Below are 19,276 nucleotides of genomic sequence, written 5' to 3'. Positions count from 1 at the left end.
ATGCAGACGAAATACTTGGAAAACTTTTTTCTTGCTGCAAGTTTAAATGAGATCAAGGAGCACTGAGTCAAAACTGACCTTTCTACTGACTTGAACACTAAATTTAAGACATTTTGAGAGATGAGATTAAGATATTTAAGAGTTTTTGAAGTCGCATTGTTGAAATTCAGTGTGAAATCATGACTGTGGTCAAAATGAGGCGTGGCAGAACTAATCTTTACTTCATGATCTTACCAATAATGTTAGAGAACAAGAAGTTGTTTTATAACAGCTGTGGTTTTGTAACATAAAACATGAAGTAGTTTTATAACAGCTACTCCACACAAATATCAGGGTTTTCTCAGTATGTGAGACAGATGGGATGAAATGTTCAGTTAGTTGCGTGACCCCACTTCTCTGCTTAGTTTGCTGGGGTACAGATATATTGAAAGGACAATATTTCAGCTGGTGACCTTCTCTTAGTTAAAGCCTCCTCAACATTTACAATTTTCATCATAATTTTTAACATATTTTAAACTTACTAATGACACCCCAGCAGGATTTCCTCATCAGGTCTTTAGTTTGATTATGATGAGGATGAAAAAGAGCAATATATTAGTTCTGTTAAAGTGCAACCATCGGAGAATACGATTACAGCACACAAAATCAGAAAAGAAGCGCTCACTCAATAGAAGAGATCAATAATGTCATGACTCATGATTTCAGGAGGAGAGCAGCGATCACCGAGACACCGAGCGCTCTGTGGAAGCCTCCCGGCTCTCCTGGAAGGCTGCGTACCTTTCCCGAAACTCATGGAGGAAGTTGTATTGCTACGGAAAAAGCAAAATTAAGTAGTTGGTTAACATTCGCAGAGCAGCAAACACACCTTTCAATCAAAAACATTGAATACACTCTAAAAGACAGATCAATTGGTTTAACATTACTGCCGACCACTGTCGCAATGATTTGAGTTATTATGTTATTATCTTTAGTATCATGAGTTACACTCGGTGCACGGTAATACTGATGAGGCCACCTTCACATTAGAGCCTGACAAATACTGGATATTTTCAAGCTAACGTTGATATCTATATTTGATTTGATTAGATTTTTGATTTTTAAACATCTGATGACACAGCCAATATTTATTACTAACATTTTTAAAGAACTGTGACCACGATGTGAAGAGAGATTTTACCGTTGACTAAACAAAACACAAGAAAGCAAACAGCTCTCTATTGGACAAACTATGTAATGCGGGGATCATTTGTAAATAATCAAAAAAACACATCCTTAGTAGTTCTTATTGTCATAATTCTCACTTTGAATTTGCGAAAGAGCGTGTACCACTTTTACAGAAATAACATACGCTTGTGTTGGAGTCCAAAGGAAAGTAATTTTAGCTCACCAAACACCTGTCTGTTCATCTGGGTTATTTATATATCTAACGCTGGGGGTCGATGTCAGTTTAGCATATGTGCATTAGAGAAAGGTAGTGGCAAACAGGATATTTGTTTACATGTTTGTCTTCTAAGAAATTCAAGGGAACTAACTGCAGTGGCTGGTTATCCAATCATGATCATGGGTCGTTTCACTTTGATGGAGGATCTTTAAGGACTCAAAAATAATGTAACGCTGATAAAAGAAAATGGGACAGTGATTTTGAACACATATTGAAACCTACCAGAAACCTACACCAACGCTTAGTGGAAAATGGCACGGATGCTAAATGAAGTGTTTAATGAGGTAAACATGCTAAAGCTGCAGTGTTCCTTAAATACAACAGATTCAGAGAGGAGGAGAAGCAGCCTCTCACCTTCACAGTTTGTATCGCTCCTCCTCCTCTGTGCTCCCTGAGGATCTCGATGGCTTTGTTTGCCGTCATGGTCACAGAGAGCTGAAGCAGCAGACAGGCGGCGACTGAATGGTAGAAAAGACGAGACATCCATGTGATCAGAGGAGTGACACAAGACGACTTTTCAACTTTTCATGATGTGGAAAATCAGATACTGGAAAGAAACTCATTGATCTCGTTTTACATGATAAATGACGTGACACAAAGAACAAAGGCTTTCAAAGGATAAGAACAACACTCACTTAGTGCGGAGCGTCCCAGGCCTCCGTAGCAGCTGAAGGGGGAGGAAGAAGAGCGCAAAATCCCATCAAATGAAAGAAAATTGTTCAGTTATGTAATGAGACGTCCTGAGAATAACTGTTCCAAAGAAATGGATGTCTTTGTAGTGAGACGTGCTCTGGTTCTCTGGGGCTGTGTGGTGCTTCAAAGGTTTAAAAATACCTCAAATATTACAAAAAACACAAAGGGTATCTCAGTCACAGGAACTGGGGCTGTGTCGATATTTTTAGCCTTTATTCAACCAGGGAACAGAGGGGTTTCTAAGTTTGCACGCTTGGGTAGAAACACCCTTTACATTTAACTGACTCATATATCAGGTGAGTCTGATACAACCAGCTTCTCCCTGTTGCCTGGTGAGCAGCTTTATCTGCTCTCTTGAGGATTCAAGAGCCTCTCGTGTCCTGGTTTTAAAGAGTGACACACATGAACCAGCGACCTTCCTGTTTCTGCTCTGCTCTGCTGTGTTTACATGTGGCCTTTTACTCCAATAATGATCAGAATAAAAGCTGCATCAGTGTTAAAAGTTTGATCTGAGTATTGCTGCCACCATAGCAAGGAAAACATTTACTCTGATTTCTCACTAAAACATACTAAAAACAGAAACTAAGCAAATATTCTTCGTGTCATCGTGACACATTCTCATTAATACTAGATACTACATTTATAGGATACTTTTCTTAATATAACAAATAATTTTCTGTTGTCATCACAAAATCTTAATGTAATTTCACAACAAAGGAATGTGAGCAGGAAAATAAGGTTCATCATCAGAAGCCCACTGATTTTACCTGTATTAATATGAGCTTCAAACCATCTGACAGGGAGACAAATCCCCATGTGTTTATCAAACCGCTTTACTTGTCCAAACATGACAACTCATATATCCTGTTTTGAGACTGTCAGGTAAAATAAATCAAACACACGGTCAGTATTTCACTGTGGGAAGCCATTTTCTGTTCCATTTTTATCAGGAACAAAGAGGAAGATAAACCGGGAAATGTCGAAGGTGACCTCCATGTGCATCTTCTTTAACGCTGCGCTCTTATTCTGAAATCGGTACAAAGGATCAGTTCACTCACTGGATTACAGTCCTCCTGTTGTTCTCGAGGCCGACCTGCAGCTCCTCGAGGATCTGGCAGCACTGCTCCAGCTCAGGGGCGTCTCCGTCTGGAAAGGGCATGTGGTGAACTGTGAAGCCTCGCTGCTGGTAGACCTCCAGCAAGGATGGAACTCTGTATTTGTGAAGTTCTCCTCTGGTGCACAAAACAAACACCTCCTGCACCCCCTGGTTCTGGAGCTCCTCTGTTAACGAGAAAGACAACAAAACTTAAAAACCATCAGGTTCCAGCGTTTGTTCTTAAATTCTTTAAATTTAAAGCCTTTTCTGTTTCATTCTCAGCAACTATGGTGATAATTCGCTTAATCGATTTAGTCAATCTGCAAACAAAAACAAACGATCTCTGGTTTAGCTTCCTAAATGTGAGGATTTGCCAACTTCCTTACTCTTGTGTAGCAGAGAGTTTAAGAAAGTTGTTTAAATTAAACAAGTGATTTGTCGATGTTACATTGGCCATCAAGAAACTGTGATTTTAATTCATTTAAATCTATTAATAAATAAGAGAAAATAATTTTCTTATGACAGTGTCTACATGTATCACCAAGTTGAATTGAAGACTTTTTAATCCACCATTTCATTAAATGTATGTCCACTTCTCTAAATATAGATGTCAATGTGAAAATAGAGTCATGTAAATACACTGTCAGTTCAAGGTAAGGTAACTAAGGTAAATTGACAATAACTGCTTCAGTTAAACAACATTTGTTGCAATACTTTAATTAATATGACAATAATTTATTTGTCCATAATGATATTAATCACAATTGTTTTACAGCCAGAGTCACAGATGTTTCGTTTTCAATGAAGCCGAACTGTAACAGGATGACAGAGACATTTTAAGTCGACTCTGTCAAACATTAAATACGTGGAGACCATGTTACAGCATTCAAACATCCATTTTAACACCTTCCCAAACAGAATTTAAGACTATTTGATATCTTTTAGGGCCTTTTATTAGTTAGACTTAATTAGACTTTTTAAGGACCTGCAGTCGCCTGATGATCATAATATAATATTATTTGATAATGAAAATAACTCTTAGTCGAAGACCTAACCCAGATTTAAAAAAATACTTTTCCCTGAACAGCAACAAATTACTTCATGTCTGGATATCAACTTAACAGTAGAGATTCTCTGAAATCACTCTCACACACTACCAAGTCTACTGGTATGAGGTATTTAACAGCAGGTAAAATAAAAACACTGATATGTTCATGAGTATTTTATTCTTCACCAGCGGGGATCAGGGTCGTCTTACCAACATCTCTCTCCAGGCTCCTGCGGATATCTTTGTATTTGCAACCTGAATTCAAATGAAGGAAACATTTTTTTAATCACCAGTTCCACAAAACTTCACAATAAAGTAAAAGCAACATGCAAAGATATATAAAATGATTACCTGGTAGTGCACATATCCCAAGAAACTGTGAGCACTCCACTATGGACAGAGGTAACCTTAAAGGAAATCAATGATGCTTGTTTTACTTTCGATCATTTTTTTCAGAATAAACATCTATGACCTCACCCCGACAGAAATAATTTTCAAGACAAAAGGAAAATTGCTGGCACGTACCAGGAGATGTGGAAGGGAGTCAGCTGCTCCTCTCCTACCTCCTCCTCCTCAGATGAGGAGTCAAACTCACTCGTTCTCATGGCTTCAGCCCAACAGACTGCTGAGACACTGAAAGTCAGAACTGAGAGTCAAAGAACGAACGCACTCTGTAAAATAGTTCATTATCCCATTTCCATTTACACATTAATAATATTCAAAATAACTTTTGGAAACAAGTTACTTTTGGAAACAAGTTGTTTACTGTAAGTTTCTGCAAGATTTGAATACTACAAACCCACCAAAGATGCATTCAAGCCCCCCAAAATTGAGGGATAGTTTGGTGAATGTGAGCTCTGAGTAAAAGTACAGGATGAAAAATCTAAACTTTCACATTATAGTGCAACAAACTGCAGCAGCCCATCAATAAATACCACAATTGTAAAGCTGCTAATGTTCAGTTTGTGTTTAAACTATGAGCGAAATGTTCATATAACCCTGAGGTATGTGGTTTTGTTTACTTGATAAAGAAATTAGTATTTGTTTTTGACCTTCTTACTATGATCTGGTCTCTGTGCTGCATAACGCCGCATGTTACTGTACAACGGAGGCTAAAAGATGCTGAAAAATAAGCTAACACAGCAGCTAGGCTACACACCAACCTGTAAACTACTCAGTAAACATCATATATTCTGTGTGTCTTCTTCTGCACAATCCTGAGGGTGTTGGGATTTAGATAAAGACGACATATTATTTGACACTGCATTAGCATTGATTGAAATGTGTTTGTGTTGCTCGCTGATAGAAGCTAACGTTAGCTGTGCTGCTCATTCATACAGAAAACGGGGAAATCTAAATTAAAAATGTATCCAGCAATCATCAGAAAACACTGAGGAGCTGTGTAGTAGGACAGAGGCTCGTATCTGTGGCCGAAAAAAGGGCTAAAACGGTGTCTTTTTGTGGATCCTCACCGGTCACGCTCTCCTCCCGTCGGCTGTTTTGACAGCTCCGTCAGCTGCTGCCTCGATTTGAAAACTCCTTGAGGGCAGCAGCCAATCAGATTCAAGAGCTGCCCCTTAGCCACGCCCCTCTGCCGCATGACGCAAGCACACCTATGCTCGATTTGTCCTCCGGGGTGATCCACACGGGCGGAGTTAAGAGAGAAAAATAAGGAGAATAAATTATCAGTTTTGTATAACTTGGTGATATAATCATATTAATTTTAAATATAACTATATGTAAGCGTATATTGTAATTCATTCCATATTAAAGACCTTTAAAAGCTACATGAGTAACATTTTAAATGCTGTGCGAAATAAACAAAAAGCACCACTGTGAAATAACAGTACAGTAAAACACATTTACACACACATATATAAGTAATAATCACGACATTAGAGTAAATCTGCAACAGTCTAAACTCGATCATGAAGCAGGACCTCCATTAGGGTGTTTGCATGCTCCATGGCTCAACCTGACTTCCTGACAGTGAATCACTGAGCTGCGGGACATCTGCTGTCTGTCCGCACAGAGCAGCGCACAGCGTTGCACCAGACACCCGCCTTCAAACACCGCAAATGACTAAAAGCAAGTTTTTTTCCCCCCACAGAGGAGGAAATATTGAGGTTTATTTATTTTTTTTCAGTTCATCTTTTCAGATGTCTGGAGAAGCAACACTGAAGAGCTTTGACTGAGGTGAGTTTCTTGTGGCTTTTCTTTTATATCTTCTTTGGGGGGGTTCTCATGTTTTAGGTGGTTTCCTGGATATTTGAACACTACTGGCTTTATAAGTATGTTTGGAAATATTAAGATGATTTAGGTGGCTAACATGCATGTCATAGCAACCTATAACTAAAATGTGGTTTCTACATTTTTGTATCAAAGAGGGAGATTAAAGATTAAGTGGCCTGAGGAGATTCTTTATTATTCAGTTTGAATGTGATTTTATATGTTGTATTTGCAGTTTAAAACATGAGGCTATTGCATGTTCCATTTTTCAGATTTTTGCTGATCAGTGCCTGTCCTTCTGTCAGCGCACTAATAAGGAGGCATCTTGGCTCCTGCAGCCATTTCCCCTGCAGGGCTGAGCTCTTTGGCTGGCTTGCTACTTCCTTAGCAGAGGGGCTGCTGGCAGGAGCAACATCTGAGCAGGTACCACAAATAAACAAGAATACAGGCACAAAATCAGGTTATTGATGTTATTCTAACTCCTCTAGTGCATCAATGTAGAGTTTAATATGAAGGTAGGAAGGATAAATGCTAAAAGAATTCACCTTTTTGTGCTTAAATCTACAACTACTCACATTAAACTGTGTGCAGAAATCCACTTTTTGTCTGTTTCTTACAATTTCAGTGTGCATTTTGGTTAGGAACTGGTTAAAGATGCACTTTGCTGAGAAAAGAACAGGTTGACTTCCCTTCTTTGTTCCTGTTGTGTGAATGCAACACTATCCGATCTACATTTGGAGGACAGAGTGAATTACACAGGAGAGCATGTTCCTCTCTGATTGGTGGATTTACCAAACTCAACCCTGGTTTTCTCTTTACAGTTACAGAAATACCATGAAGGCGACTCCGGCTGCACAGTTTGTGGTGGTTTGAGCTCGATAATACCTGAGTGTTTGCAAACAACCTTGTTTGTGTTCTTTCTCTGAACAGGTCATGAAGCCTCAAGAGGCAGAGCTTGTCACGGAAATCTCCAAGGTACCACCAGCCAGCCTGGCTTTGTTAAAGAGACCGTTCACATTACATTTAAAGGTCCCACATTATACAAAATGCACTTTTCAATGTCTTTTCAACATAAATATGTGTGCATGCAGACCGGCAACAGAAAAGATAAATTAATCAATCACTCAATTAATCTTTATTTATGCAGCGCCAATTCTTAAATGTTATCTCAAGACACTTTTCATAAAAGAGCAGCAAACTCTCTCATCAAGAGGAAAAACTACCCATCCTCTCTGTGTTTCTCCTGCTTTCAGTAAATGTGTGTGAAAATGCTCAGTTTAGATTTGGCTCCTTTTATGAATGACCAAAATACAGCTCATCTACCTCAGCTGGCAATGATCTCAACTTCAGAGGAGTCAATGCTGCTGTGCCTTGTCAATAAATCTATTATTTTTTGGCTAATATATGACACCTGCCCTCCTGTCAGTTACAATGCATGGTCTCGGAGCTGAAGTCGGGGTTCACGAGCGCTCTGCTGGAGCTCAGTCAGATCCAACATGGAGACACGTACCTGAGGGAGGAGATGGAGGAGAACAGGAGGAGCTGCCAGAAGAAAGCTCGTCGTCTGGAGGCTCTGGTCGAGTCGCTGAAGGTGAGACTCAGATTAGTTTTACTCCTGAAGAAAACCAAGTGGGAGAAGTTTTACGTCATGTGTTATATTCACATATGAATTAAAAATACAATTAACAACAGCCGCTTTAACTGGATACTGCACAGTATCAAATGATGATACTCCCTTAGTTTTATCCAACAGCAGTAAAGTCTCAACGTCTTGTCGTCCTACAGGAGGAACTTGGAGTGATGCAGTGTCAGATCTTGCAGCTGTACAGTAACAGACAGAGACCTCAGCAGGATGGAAAGAGCTCCACATCCAAACAGAGAGAAAGGTAAAAAAAACCCAACATAAACTGCAGAGCTGCACAGACAACACAAGAGCCAAAGAACTAGAACAAGCTGATTTTACTGTGGTTAGAAAGATGAACATGTTTGACTTGATTTTTCCATCAAATATGATCTATTCCTTCATCTGCCTTTACTTGAGACTGAGAGCTTTAGCTTTATTTGTCCTGAACAGCCTCCTCTTAACTGGGCCCCAAAGGATAAAACACATACAAGACATAAAAGTGAAAATATGAGGGGAATTTGCTATTGAAATAAAAAATTCTGTAAATACCAAAACATAGAAGAGTGAAAGCACACATATTAATGAAAATACAGAAATTGAATGTAAGAATTCTGTATTTGAAGCCCATTTCGTATGTACATTGTTGTTCAGGGCTGGGCTGGCTCTGTTCATGTCAGTGTTGTTGTAACTTTCAGTGGCTCTTAGGAGACAATTTCTCATAGAAAAGCTGTTTCACAGGCGATGAGCACTGCTGGTAAAACATTTCTTATAACAGACAGACATGTACAACCTGCAGAGAGACATTTTGCCGTCTGTCCACTGTTGTGCAGCAGTGATCCGGCAGAACCGGCCTGTGAACGGAGGCAGTGTGACTGCTCGTCTGCTCCACCAGCCTGTCTGTCCAGAGGAAAACTGCTCCTCCACTGTTTCCTGCAGGGCCTCAAAGCAGGACTGAGTGAAGGCACAGGTGAGCTTTATTTGTTTCTTGCCAGGCTTTACAGATGATTGCTATGATTAAACACTATGGTGACACCTTCTGCTGAGTTATTATAGTTTTGTTATATATTACTATTACTATTAATCTATAATTATCATATATTGTTATATATCATACATTTTTCATTAGTTTTAGTTTTTTATTGTAATATGGGGGTATTTGTCAGGGGCAGATTGAAGAAGTTCAGCAGTGGTATTACAGTACAGTTAGTGAAGGCAGCTGACTCCCAGTCATGTGGACTTGATCCTAGTCTCAATAAACATCTTCACCAACACCTCCTCAGGCTGGTTGTGTTGACTCATTTGACCAAATTGATAAAGACTAATACTAAAGACATTTCCTGCATATCTTTATTGTAGTTTAGTTGTAGTTTTATAAGGACACAATATCATTTCAGTTCATTTTTCTCTGAATTCCAGTTTTTTACACATAGTTTTAGTTTAGTTTAAGTTAACTTTAATAACCTTAGTTAGTGGCTGTCGTGTTTTCAGCTGTGACACACAGTGAAACTGTGAAAATACCAGAAAATAGCTGCTTAATTTACAATAAATTTGGATTAATTTTTTTAATTTACATTTAGTCATTTATTATCAGATTGGGGATTAAACTTCATGCTCAGTCACAAACAAAGTACAAACTGTCATATTATTTCTTTGAATATAAATATTACAGAACAGAAAGGCATGTCCGTGCAGCTTAATATTTTAATTTTTCTTCAGATGCACGACATCAGGTGGCGATGCAGCTGCTGCATTCGGAGTGGGAGTACGTGTCAACTTTAAACCAGCTATACGATAAATACAAGACACCGCCTGCTCACCAGATGACGGTGGAGCCGTAGTAAGCTTGTACAACTTTTTATAAAGTAAAACAACAGCTCAGGTCTTTTTCCTGTCTTTTCCTGAAAAGAAGCTTCCTGCTTGGAACATCTGCTCAAATTATTTATTGTTTCATATGTAACTTCTACACTGATGCAAAAACTGAAATTAGATCAGTTTAGTTTGCAGTTAAAATTGTGTGGTAAAGTCATGTGCTTTGTGTTTTTGTGTTGTGATCCAGTCAGACATACCTGAAGTTTGTTGAGCAGCTGTTACAGCGACATCTGTTGTTCAGAAACACCCTGCAGGAGCGATTATCTGCAGAACACTGGAAATCTCTGGTTGGAGACATCCTGGTGCAGCTTATCGGCCAAAATGACGTAAGCTGATGCTCTTCTTTAGTTTTTTAGTCCATTACAGGGAACACTGAGGAGACTCACGATTGCTCTGATTTGGGTTGTCCAGACAGCCTTTTCAGATATGTACCTTGGATACACGACTACCCTGGCGTCATTCCTCTCCCTGGAGTTCAACAGACTAAATCATCCTGAGAAAAGTCACAAAACACAGGTATTTTAAGTGATATAGCTTAAACATTATCAAGTCATAATGTGCATGAGAATGCAGATGTGCTGATGGATGTCCTCTGCCTGTGTTCAACAGAGTGGCCAGATGGAGAGAGAGGAAATGAAACTGCTCTCCGTGCTGCTGGCACCCGTCTCTCGCATACACAGCTACCTGAGCCACATTCAGGTGAGTCGGCAGCCACAGAGAGTCCAGTTTGTAGAGCTGCAGTTCCACAAGATGTGGTGCTGCAGCGGCAGGTCGGCACTAAACCTTGACTTTAGGAGGCTGAGTTCAGGATGGCGAAAGTAGAAACTGCTTCCCCAAACAAGCTTCTGGAAAAGACAGAACCCATGAGGATGAATCTTAAAGGATAGTAGATGGGAAAAGATCAATAGATGACAAAGTATAGAAGTATAGAAATATAAAAGGCATGCTGAAGACTTTAGTGGATTTAGAAACAATTTTAAAAGTTACTAGAGATCAAATACATTTAGTGAACAGGTTAAAGTTTGCTTTATTGCTTGATTTTGCTCCATTTTCCATCACTAGAACCTGTTGCAGTGGACGGGTAAAGAGCATCCTGACTGCAGCCTCCTGCTGGGAACTGAGCGAGCACTGAGGAGCGTTTTGTCTCGCTGTCATGTGATCCTGGAGGAAGACGTTCGGTGGGAGGAAGGACACTGCGCAGGACAAAGGTCAGGGCATAGCTGGCTCACATCTTTAAGTATAAACACTCAGACTGATGCCTGGGGGCCCCTTGCTGAAACACTGTCACAGATTTATATTGAATGCCTCTGTTTGTGTCTTTGGCTCATGAAAAAACTCTTTTTAAAATTCATATTTATCGTTGCGTGAACATCAGCAGCTCTGATGCAGCGGCTGGTGGACCCTCTGAAAACTGTTGCAGGCGGAGCCAGCACATCAGAGAGTCTCAGCAGGAGTCTAACGCTGCAGCTCAGATGTGAGTGTCGCCCTCTGCTGGCTTCAGATAATACAGCAAGCGAGTACAAGCAAGTACTGCAGTGCAGAAAAGTGACTTTTTCAGTGAATGTTGGAGCCTGATGCGACTTTTATGCTTGTGTTAGCTCATTAACTTTAAATACTTGCTGGTTTTAATTAATTCCAGCAAAGCATCAAAATTGCAACTTGCAGATAGACACTTTGATATTTTACACTTTAATTTTTTAGCGTTGTATTATTGTTGCATGTTGATTACAGCAAGGAGTGATAAATAAAATCAGTGTGGGGTTACAGTGCAGATGGGAAGCTCCAACATTTAACATCTGCAATGTCTGCCAGTGGCTGCCTGTGTCTGAGAAAATGTGCAATTTTGTCCACAGCGATGTAAAGACAACTGACAACTGTTGATTTTAACCCTGAAGTATTAATTCTCTCTACAACACAAGCTGAGGCTCATGTTGCTGTATAGCTTTGAACTAAAGAGGCAGATGTAAATGCAGACAATTTCCAGTAAGAAAAGTACCACAGTAAATGTACAACCGATTTTCCCCTGACTCTGCAAGTTAATGTGGGAGTCCTGGTGTAAAAACCTCCACTCACCTTCCCACAGAGAGGACCAGCAGGCTGTCAACCTCACGAATGGAGTTGATGGCTGTCACGCGATGCGTCTGGAGTGCTGGTCCTGCAGCCCAGTAAGGAGGAAGGGCTGTGGAAGAGACCGAACCGTCCTGAACCAGCCGGCCCGTGACTGTGGACACACCTACTGCTCCCTCCTCACTCCCGACACTGCAGGATGGGGAGAGAACAGCGACTCGGGCCAGGGCACCTTCAGCCAGCCCACTGGGAAAAGCACCAACGAGCCGGGGGCACCTCACACTAACCACAACCTCGAGGATGGCGATACAGACCCAGATGACACCTCAGCCTTCGACTACTCCTCTGTCACCTCATGCAGCCCTGATGGCACCCTGCGCAGGGAGATGATGGAGAGCAACAGCGGGGAGGATGAAGAGGAGGACAGCCAGGTGCCGGTGCTGTTAAAGCCCACATACAACCAGCAGCAGCAGCAGGGGAGGGACGCACCCAGAGAGAGGACTGTGTGTCTGAGGTGGCAGATTCCCAGACTGACCCCTCACCCTCCTCTGAGAAACACTGCAGGTCCGCCTGTGGATGGGCCAACACCGTGCCTCGTCAGCTCCTACGGGAAGAGGCTGGTCAGTGTCAGGAAGGGGTCGCCTCCTTTACATCCAAAAAGTGCCTTCAGGCCCATCTGGGATGACCCATCCAAACAGGTATTTAGTTTTCTGATACATAAGCACCCTGATCTGTCCATACTGCTCTGCTCTGTCTGGCCTACTTTTAGTATCAGCATCCTTTGAGAGTGAATGAGTGAATGAATCAGAATGAAGCAATGCCAGTGTGATGTAATAGTATGATGCTCCCAATACGCAGAAAACTAAAAATTACTCAAGGAGTACATCATTTTACTTTGTGATACTAAAACCACTACGAGTAGACTGGTGCAGCAACACAGAGACTGCAAATTTCATCAGGACTGTCTCTCTTTTTCACACATGTAAGCTTATGCCATCAGAACATTTGAAAGATGCCATACATGCATACCAGTTCTGCAAATAGTGGCTTTAACCAGAGATTTTTTATGTCAGTGTTAAAATACAAATATGCTATGTGGGATTGACTATGGTGGGATGCAGATTTTTATAGTTATTTTCATGTCACGCACAAAGTGGCCAAGCCTCATGGGTTTACAAGGCACCAAAACTACAGTTGCAGTGGTCAAACATTTCATTTCATTATAAGATTACAGGTTCATTTACAGCTCGATCTTAAAAAAAAATATTCTGCCTTCTCTCCCAAGCTTGGCAAATAAAATGTGGTGCAAATAATGTTCCCTTTTTAAAGCACAGACTCAAGATTTTTATAATCATTAAATTTTACCAAGCTCACACAACAGATAAAGTCTGTCCTCCTCTGGCCGTAAACCTGCTGTAATGGTGTTGCTCCTGAACATAACTTTAGAGATAGAGATCTTTGTCTTCTGTTTAATTTATAACTCCCATAAGGTACTACAATGTAAAATGAGTTGAAATTGAATTGATGAAATGATGTAGGAGGTAACAAACCCATATTTCAAAGACACTCCAGCGAACACTTCCACACAGCTTGAGAGACGTAAATGAATCAAATACACACATCTTTTCGTTAAACCCTCCCTTCCTCATAAAACCCTGTTGTCTTTCCAACTAGACACCCTCCACACCTCTCAGAGACACTGCAGATATTATACAGTTGTTTTCACAGACTCAGTGGTACTACAAATGACTTGTGAAATGAGAAAAATTGACTAGGCATAACATTGTTAATCTACTCCTGTATCTGTATCCTGTATTTGATTAGCATTTCTTTAATCAACTGATCCCCAGTTTCCCTCACAACTTCTCTATTTTCCTGTTAATAACACTCCCAAACCTGCTCTCTGTATATCCACATCACTTCATGCACCAGGCTGATTCAGCTCCAGAGAAAGATAACAGACAAGGCTTCATACCGATTCAAGCCCCAGCGAGGCAAAGCTTTCACAATTTCAACCCGAGCAGAGAAAATCTAAGGTAAGAGCCTTCATTGAGTGGAACTATGAGATGAATAAACTCTTACCTGTTGCTGAGCTTCACATCTTTCCCTGTCTTCAGACCAGGCCTGCCTCAGCAGAGAGGTAACCATGCAGCAGCCATGAGCGGCGGAGGATTGTGGGAAGACAGTGAGGACAGCGAAGGACCCTGCAGCACCGTTTGACCCCCTTCTGTCCTCCCCAGAGACAACAGGACTAAAAACTATTGCACACAAAACTTTGAAGAGAGCTCAAAGTGTGATTTGTTTGATGGACACACTTTGTCAAAAGGCCATGACAGTCAGTCAGCGGCATAAATGCATGAATGGAGAATCAGTGATCCAGGAGAATTTTGTTTTATTATTACTTTGTTAAATGAGAACCATGCAGACATCTTTGTTTGGCTGTTTGGTTCTTTGGGATTATATTTTGACATGTGGGATAAAAATCAGACAGCGTTTTGTGGGTTTTGTGTCTATAAAGCAACACACATCTAAGAAAAATAACTTCCATTCTCTATGCACAGGTTAGACTAAATACTGAAACCTTTCCTACCTGATTTACATTTTAAAAATCCCTCTTAATTATGCCAGAATACATTCATTTTAACTTGAAGTGGAATAACAACGTATTGTTAGATAAAGTTACTAAGGACCATAGACTGTATAAATGTACAGTATACACCCAATGTTAAGGACCAGACTTTAATATTTAAAGGAAGCAGTAAAGGATTTTTTGGGGGAAATACGCTTATTTGCTTTCTGGAGTGAGAAGCTAACCTAAGTTAGATAAGAAGGTGGATAAATTAAGCATGAAGCTAAAGCTAGCAGCCGGTTAGCTTAGCCTAGCACAAAGGCTAGTAACAGCTAGCTAGCTCTGTTAAATACTAACTAAATCCACCTACCTGCACCTCTACAGCTCACCAGTAAACACATTATTTCTACTTTGTGTAATTTGTCCAAAAAAGGTGTAAAAACGGCAATTCATCTTAAAAATGACTAAATTTAGCTACTTCCTGGTCAGGCTCAGTGATTTTGTGGAATCTGTGCGGACAGTGCAAATAAATTGTCGTTTTTTCACCTAAGTTTTTGGACAAATTTATTACATTTAATTTAATACAAAATTAAAGTCATAAACTGAAGTGTAAAAACGTAGAATACGCAGTTTTTTGGGCAGAAATATAACGGACTATTTCTTGGCCCTGAGCAGTTGCTAGGCAACCAGCGGAAACTGTATTGACAAGCCAAGACATCATTTCCTGGTCATCAGATCATTTAAATGACGAATTATTGTTTTCAGACAAATTAAACTAAATATAAAGTGTTATTTAGTGAGCTTTAGGGGTTCTGGTTTTGGTTCTACTCCATTTCCTGTTTCCAGTCTATGCTAAACTAAACTAAGCGGATGCTCGTTAAAACAGACAAACATTAGAGTGGTATAGATCTTCAGGTATTTCCCCAAAATGTCACATGATCCAATTATCAGTTCCTCAATTTAGTGCCTGATGTAGGTTGTATGGATTGACAGTAAAAGAAAAAAAAATGAGAAGAGAAATGAAGTGGTTCAGTACAAAATAAGACTGGGTGATTTATTAATCTCATCAAGACCATTAATACAAAGCAGTTAAAAGGCCACATACCATCAAATAAACCGACTGCTGGATCAAGCTGTTACAGTGCCACCAGAGGAAAACCAATCTGTCTGTTATTCTGTTGGGGCTGGGATTTGAAAAAAAAAAAAAAAAAAAAAAAAAAAAGCACAAACAAACATAGAAAACCAAAAGAAAAAGGCATGAAAATCAACCCCACCAATACTGACTTGGGAGACTTGGGAAATGGACAGAACATGAGCAACAACAGTGAAGTGATTTGACTCCAGCTGTTGATAAAACTCCTCCAAAACTCGCCTTTTGTCTCTAATTTGATCAGAAGTTTTTAAATCATCCCTCATCATCTGTACAGCAAGAAGAAGAGGAGGAGGAGGAGGGCGAAGGCGGCTTTGTACATGTTCAGGAGGAAAAAGAAAAGTCACAAGGTTTTTTTTTTTTTTTTCCCTCCAGCTCGTGGCGGTCAGACATCCTCAGGTGTTTGTGTCTTTTTATGAACATGACGGGTTGAAAGTGAGTTGAACAGCTGCGTAGGACCATTGCATTTACAAACAGGACCTACGTCAACTGCGGCTCTTCAACAGTACAGCCTAAAGTGCACAAAGTGTGTTTCTCAGAAAAATGTCCAATTCTTCACTATGCTCCAATACCTGCAACTGAATATAGGTCGGTGTATATTCAACTGCAACTTTAATACAATTCCAACCTCTGTGTAATGAGTGTTAGCATTAAAAAATCTTTGAAAAGGAGAAAAGGCAATTAGTAGGACGTACAAAGTGAAGCACACGTCTAAGTAAGTGCTTGGCATAATGAACTGTATAGTTTTTTTTTTTCCATTGCTTTAGAACAGCTAAGGGGCAGGGAAGAAAAAAATGGCTTTCCTCAGTTAATACTCCCAGTGTTTCAACTGGAGATTGTCTGTAAGTAAGTTAGTGACAGTGACCTGTTTTTTTTCTTGTTTCGTTTTTTTTAGTTTTTTTGTTTTTATCCGACTGTAGCAGCATTGGATTATTAGGCAATAGTCAACTGAACAGATGCGGATGAGGGTACAATACAACAGGGAGGAAAAACTTGTCACTTTATACAAATTATTTAGTTAGTGTATACATGTTATATATACACAGTATCCACAAACATGTACAATTTCATAGTGTATAGCTTTGTTCTAAACATTACATAGGCAACTTTATTTTTTAGCATTTTAGACACCATTTGCTTATTTCTGTAAAGTAGAAAACAAAATAAAAAGGCACATCTGAGCATGATGCATGGATTATTTCAGTCTTTCCGAATTGAAAAAATGTTTTCAAGCAGGAAAACCAGAAAAAGAGAGAGATAAAGAAGAAGATGGGTTAAAAAGTTCCTCTTTTTCATGGGTTTTTAGGTATTTCGAGCAGCCACTGGGGGCGGGGGGGGGGGGCTGACCCAGCTCTGGTGGGAGGTTGCGCGCTTCTAGTGCTGAGTTTTAATACCAATGAAGAAGAGTTGGTCATGAGGGCTTTTGGAGAAGAGCACAGTGTCGAGACAGCAGTGCACGTCTGTAAGGGGGTCGGTTAAGACATCAGCTTTGGAGGAGTTGCAGAGAGAAAAACTTGCGTCTCTCTTTTTTTCTCTCCTCGTCTTCGTCCTGGATCGGTGCTGTTTGATATCGTGGCAGACCTCCCTCTGTCGCACACCGCAGAGGGATGTTTTCAAGAGTCTAATCGAAACCTGCTGACTTTGCCCAAACTCGATGTGCAAATGGAGTGTTCTCGGCTCTCGTCGTCCCATCCGGGCCGAGAGGACTGGAGCCTGGGGTCAGAGGTCACCGCTGTTGGATATTTAAAGGCAACGTTTTGTGGCTGCGGAGAGGCCTGTCTTCAGACAAAAAACAGTCAGTTTGACTCACGTCTATACAGTCACAGTGTACAGTTGAGATACAAGGTGGGGGATTTCAGTGTCGCCTCCTTTATGTGTTTCTTTTAATGTCACATTTGTTTAAAAAAAAGAAAATCCCTTATCCCCCTGCATAAAATAAGACTTTGGCAACTGTTTGTTTATCAGTTTGTAGGAAAAACAAGTCCATGGAAAAGTCCGCTGCTAACACCCACGGCCAAAGAGCTACGTTTAACTGGATCGTCGAGGAGGAGAGAGGTCGTAGAAATCTGTGAGCTGCAGCAGGACTCCAGATGATGTCAATGCCCAAAGAAACAAAGCATGACATTTGAGGCTACATAGTCCAAGGCCCCCCCACATTCATCCCACCCTGACGGAGGAGTGGGACGTGGGGTAAGTGTGAGTTAAGAGTGTGAGGGGTGAGAACTTTTATCAGGAGCAGACGGTCCCGCTCCACACAGAGCAAACAGACACAAACACTCCTTGTTGTTTATTAGCTGGCACACCGGTGTGGGTTTCTCATTGGCACAGAGGGTTTATGATGAAGGCGGAGCTACTGATCCCCTGAGAGGCACAGCGGGGGTGTGATTGGTCGATGCAGAGGGCGGGCGGGTGGAGTTAAGAGCATGTGGAGCAGTGTAATTCTTTCTGATCAGTAGCTTTGAGTCCACTGTGTCTTAGTTTGCAGGAGACAGTTTAAAGTTTGCATTTCGAGATCACCTCTAGGTGTTTAAAAAAAAAAAAAAAAAAAGTAGCGCAGACTCACTGGCTGCTGTCGGTGTTCTCCACCAATGAGAGGCCTTGTAGCTGCGGCTGCAGCAGCTCCCTTTTGTATGTCTTTGGTGGGAGTTTGGGGAGTTGTGGGCTGGAGTTGTGGCGAGGGGGGACGGGCGGGGCAGTAATGGGAACAGGAAGAGGGCAGAGGCTGTTCTGGCTGGCGCTGAGCGGGCAGCTCCGCCTTGGGACACGAGGTGACGGCGTACTCGGCGGGGTGTTGGGGGAGCTGGGAGAGCTGCTGAAGTCCCAGTGGTATCGGCCCACGGGGGAAGGCTGCAGGTTGAGGGGGTAGTTGATGAAGATCTCCGGGGGCCGCTGGGGCACCGGGGGAGGCGTGTCGGGTAGCGGGTCGCGGGGTGGCGGAGGAGGAGGGCTGGGAAGGGGGCCGTCCATGGGGGGGCCGTTGTAGACCAGCGGTCGGGGCTGGTTCCTGGGCAGAGGAGGGGGCAGCCGGGGAGGGATGGCTGGGGGGCTGTCGGACCTGGAGCTCACCTGAGACACACATGGAGATATAAACTGTGTTAAAACAAAAGGAAGCCGTGGTCTCTGGACCTCCAAGAAGGATACTAAGAGAAATTTGAGGGATCACAAAATCTTTATAGGAAGAGGAAAGCAGACAAAGTTACAAAATATGTTCAATTCTTTCATAGTAAACTTGTGTGTAATTTGTGAGAACAGGAGGATTTATTTAACCTGTTTGTTTACAGTGTAGGAGTTAAGGCCTTTTTACTAACTAACATCTTGATCTTTAATCATCGTGTCCACTTTGGACCACTTGCAGATATATTTTAAAAGCCAAAACACCCTCCTAAAATAAATCTTTACTCCAAGTTGTCACCTCAAACATCATGTTTGACAGGCCACCATATATTGCATAGTGTTTTTTATTTGCACTTACCACAAATATGTTTTAGGG

The 19,276-nt window shown here is 41.1% G+C and overlaps 2 protein-coding genes across 4 annotated transcripts in view; both read right to left on the bottom strand.

The window, feature by feature from the left end:
* Positions 1 to 192: 192 nt before the first annotated feature.
* On the bottom strand, positions 193 to 5,790 carry cdkn3 (cyclin dependent kinase inhibitor 3). Of its 2 annotated transcripts, none has more exons than XM_070842735.1 (8): positions 5,751 to 5,790; positions 4,804 to 4,911; positions 4,630 to 4,685; positions 4,489 to 4,533; positions 3,193 to 3,415; positions 2,077 to 2,108; positions 1,796 to 1,899; positions 193 to 809 (listed from the first exon to the last, which is right to left on the bottom strand). In XM_070842735.1, the coding sequence occupies exons 2-8, from the start codon at positions 4,881 to 4,883 to the stop codon at positions 720 to 722; spliced, it is 630 nt and encodes a 209-aa protein (XP_070698836.1). In that variant the 5' UTR covers positions 4,884 to 4,911; positions 5,751 to 5,790; the 3' UTR covers positions 193 to 719. The 2 variants fall into 2 exon arrangements, with proteins under 2 accessions (XP_070698836.1, XP_070698837.1); XM_070842736.1 differs by lacking the exon at positions 5,751 to 5,790 and adding an exon at positions 5,442 to 5,504.
* A 9,871-nt stretch (positions 5,791 to 15,661) lies between these two features.
* Positions 15,662 to 19,276, bottom strand: part of sos2 (son of sevenless homolog 2 (Drosophila)) — a 34,722-nt gene continuing 31,107 nt past the window's right edge. For both annotated transcript variants that reach the window (XM_070842093.1, XM_070842094.1), the window contains exon 23: positions 15,662 to 18,852. In XM_070842093.1, coding sequence (XP_070698194.1) covers positions 18,346 to 18,852 — 507 coding nt within the window. In that variant the 3' untranslated portion in view covers positions 15,662 to 18,345. The remainder of the gene's footprint in view (positions 18,853 to 19,276) is intronic.

The sequence above is a fragment of the Pempheris klunzingeri genome, chromosome 13 (assembly GCF_042242105.1).
Source record: "Pempheris klunzingeri isolate RE-2024b chromosome 13, fPemKlu1.hap1, whole genome shotgun sequence".
NCBI classification, from domain to species: Eukaryota; Metazoa; Chordata; class Actinopteri; order Acropomatiformes; family Pempheridae; genus Pempheris; species Pempheris klunzingeri.
This window is presented reverse-complemented; position numbering and strand designations above follow the sequence as displayed.

What these genes read in the sequence shown, in the direction of transcription:
- cdkn3 (XM_070842735.1), bottom strand. Translation starts at nt 4,883, where the DNA reads ATGAGAACGAGTGAGTTTGACTCCTCATCTGAGGAGGAGGAGGTAGGA. An exon ending in ACTCCCTTCCACATCTCCTG is followed by an intron (nt 4,686 to 4,803) that starts GTACGTGCCAGC and finishes ATTTCCTTTAAG; the next exon opens with GTTACCTCTGTCCATAGTGG. An exon ending in TGGGATATGTGCACTACCAG is followed by an intron (nt 4,534 to 4,629) that starts GTAATCATTTTA and finishes ATTTGAATTCAG; the next exon opens with GTTGCAAATACAAAGATATC.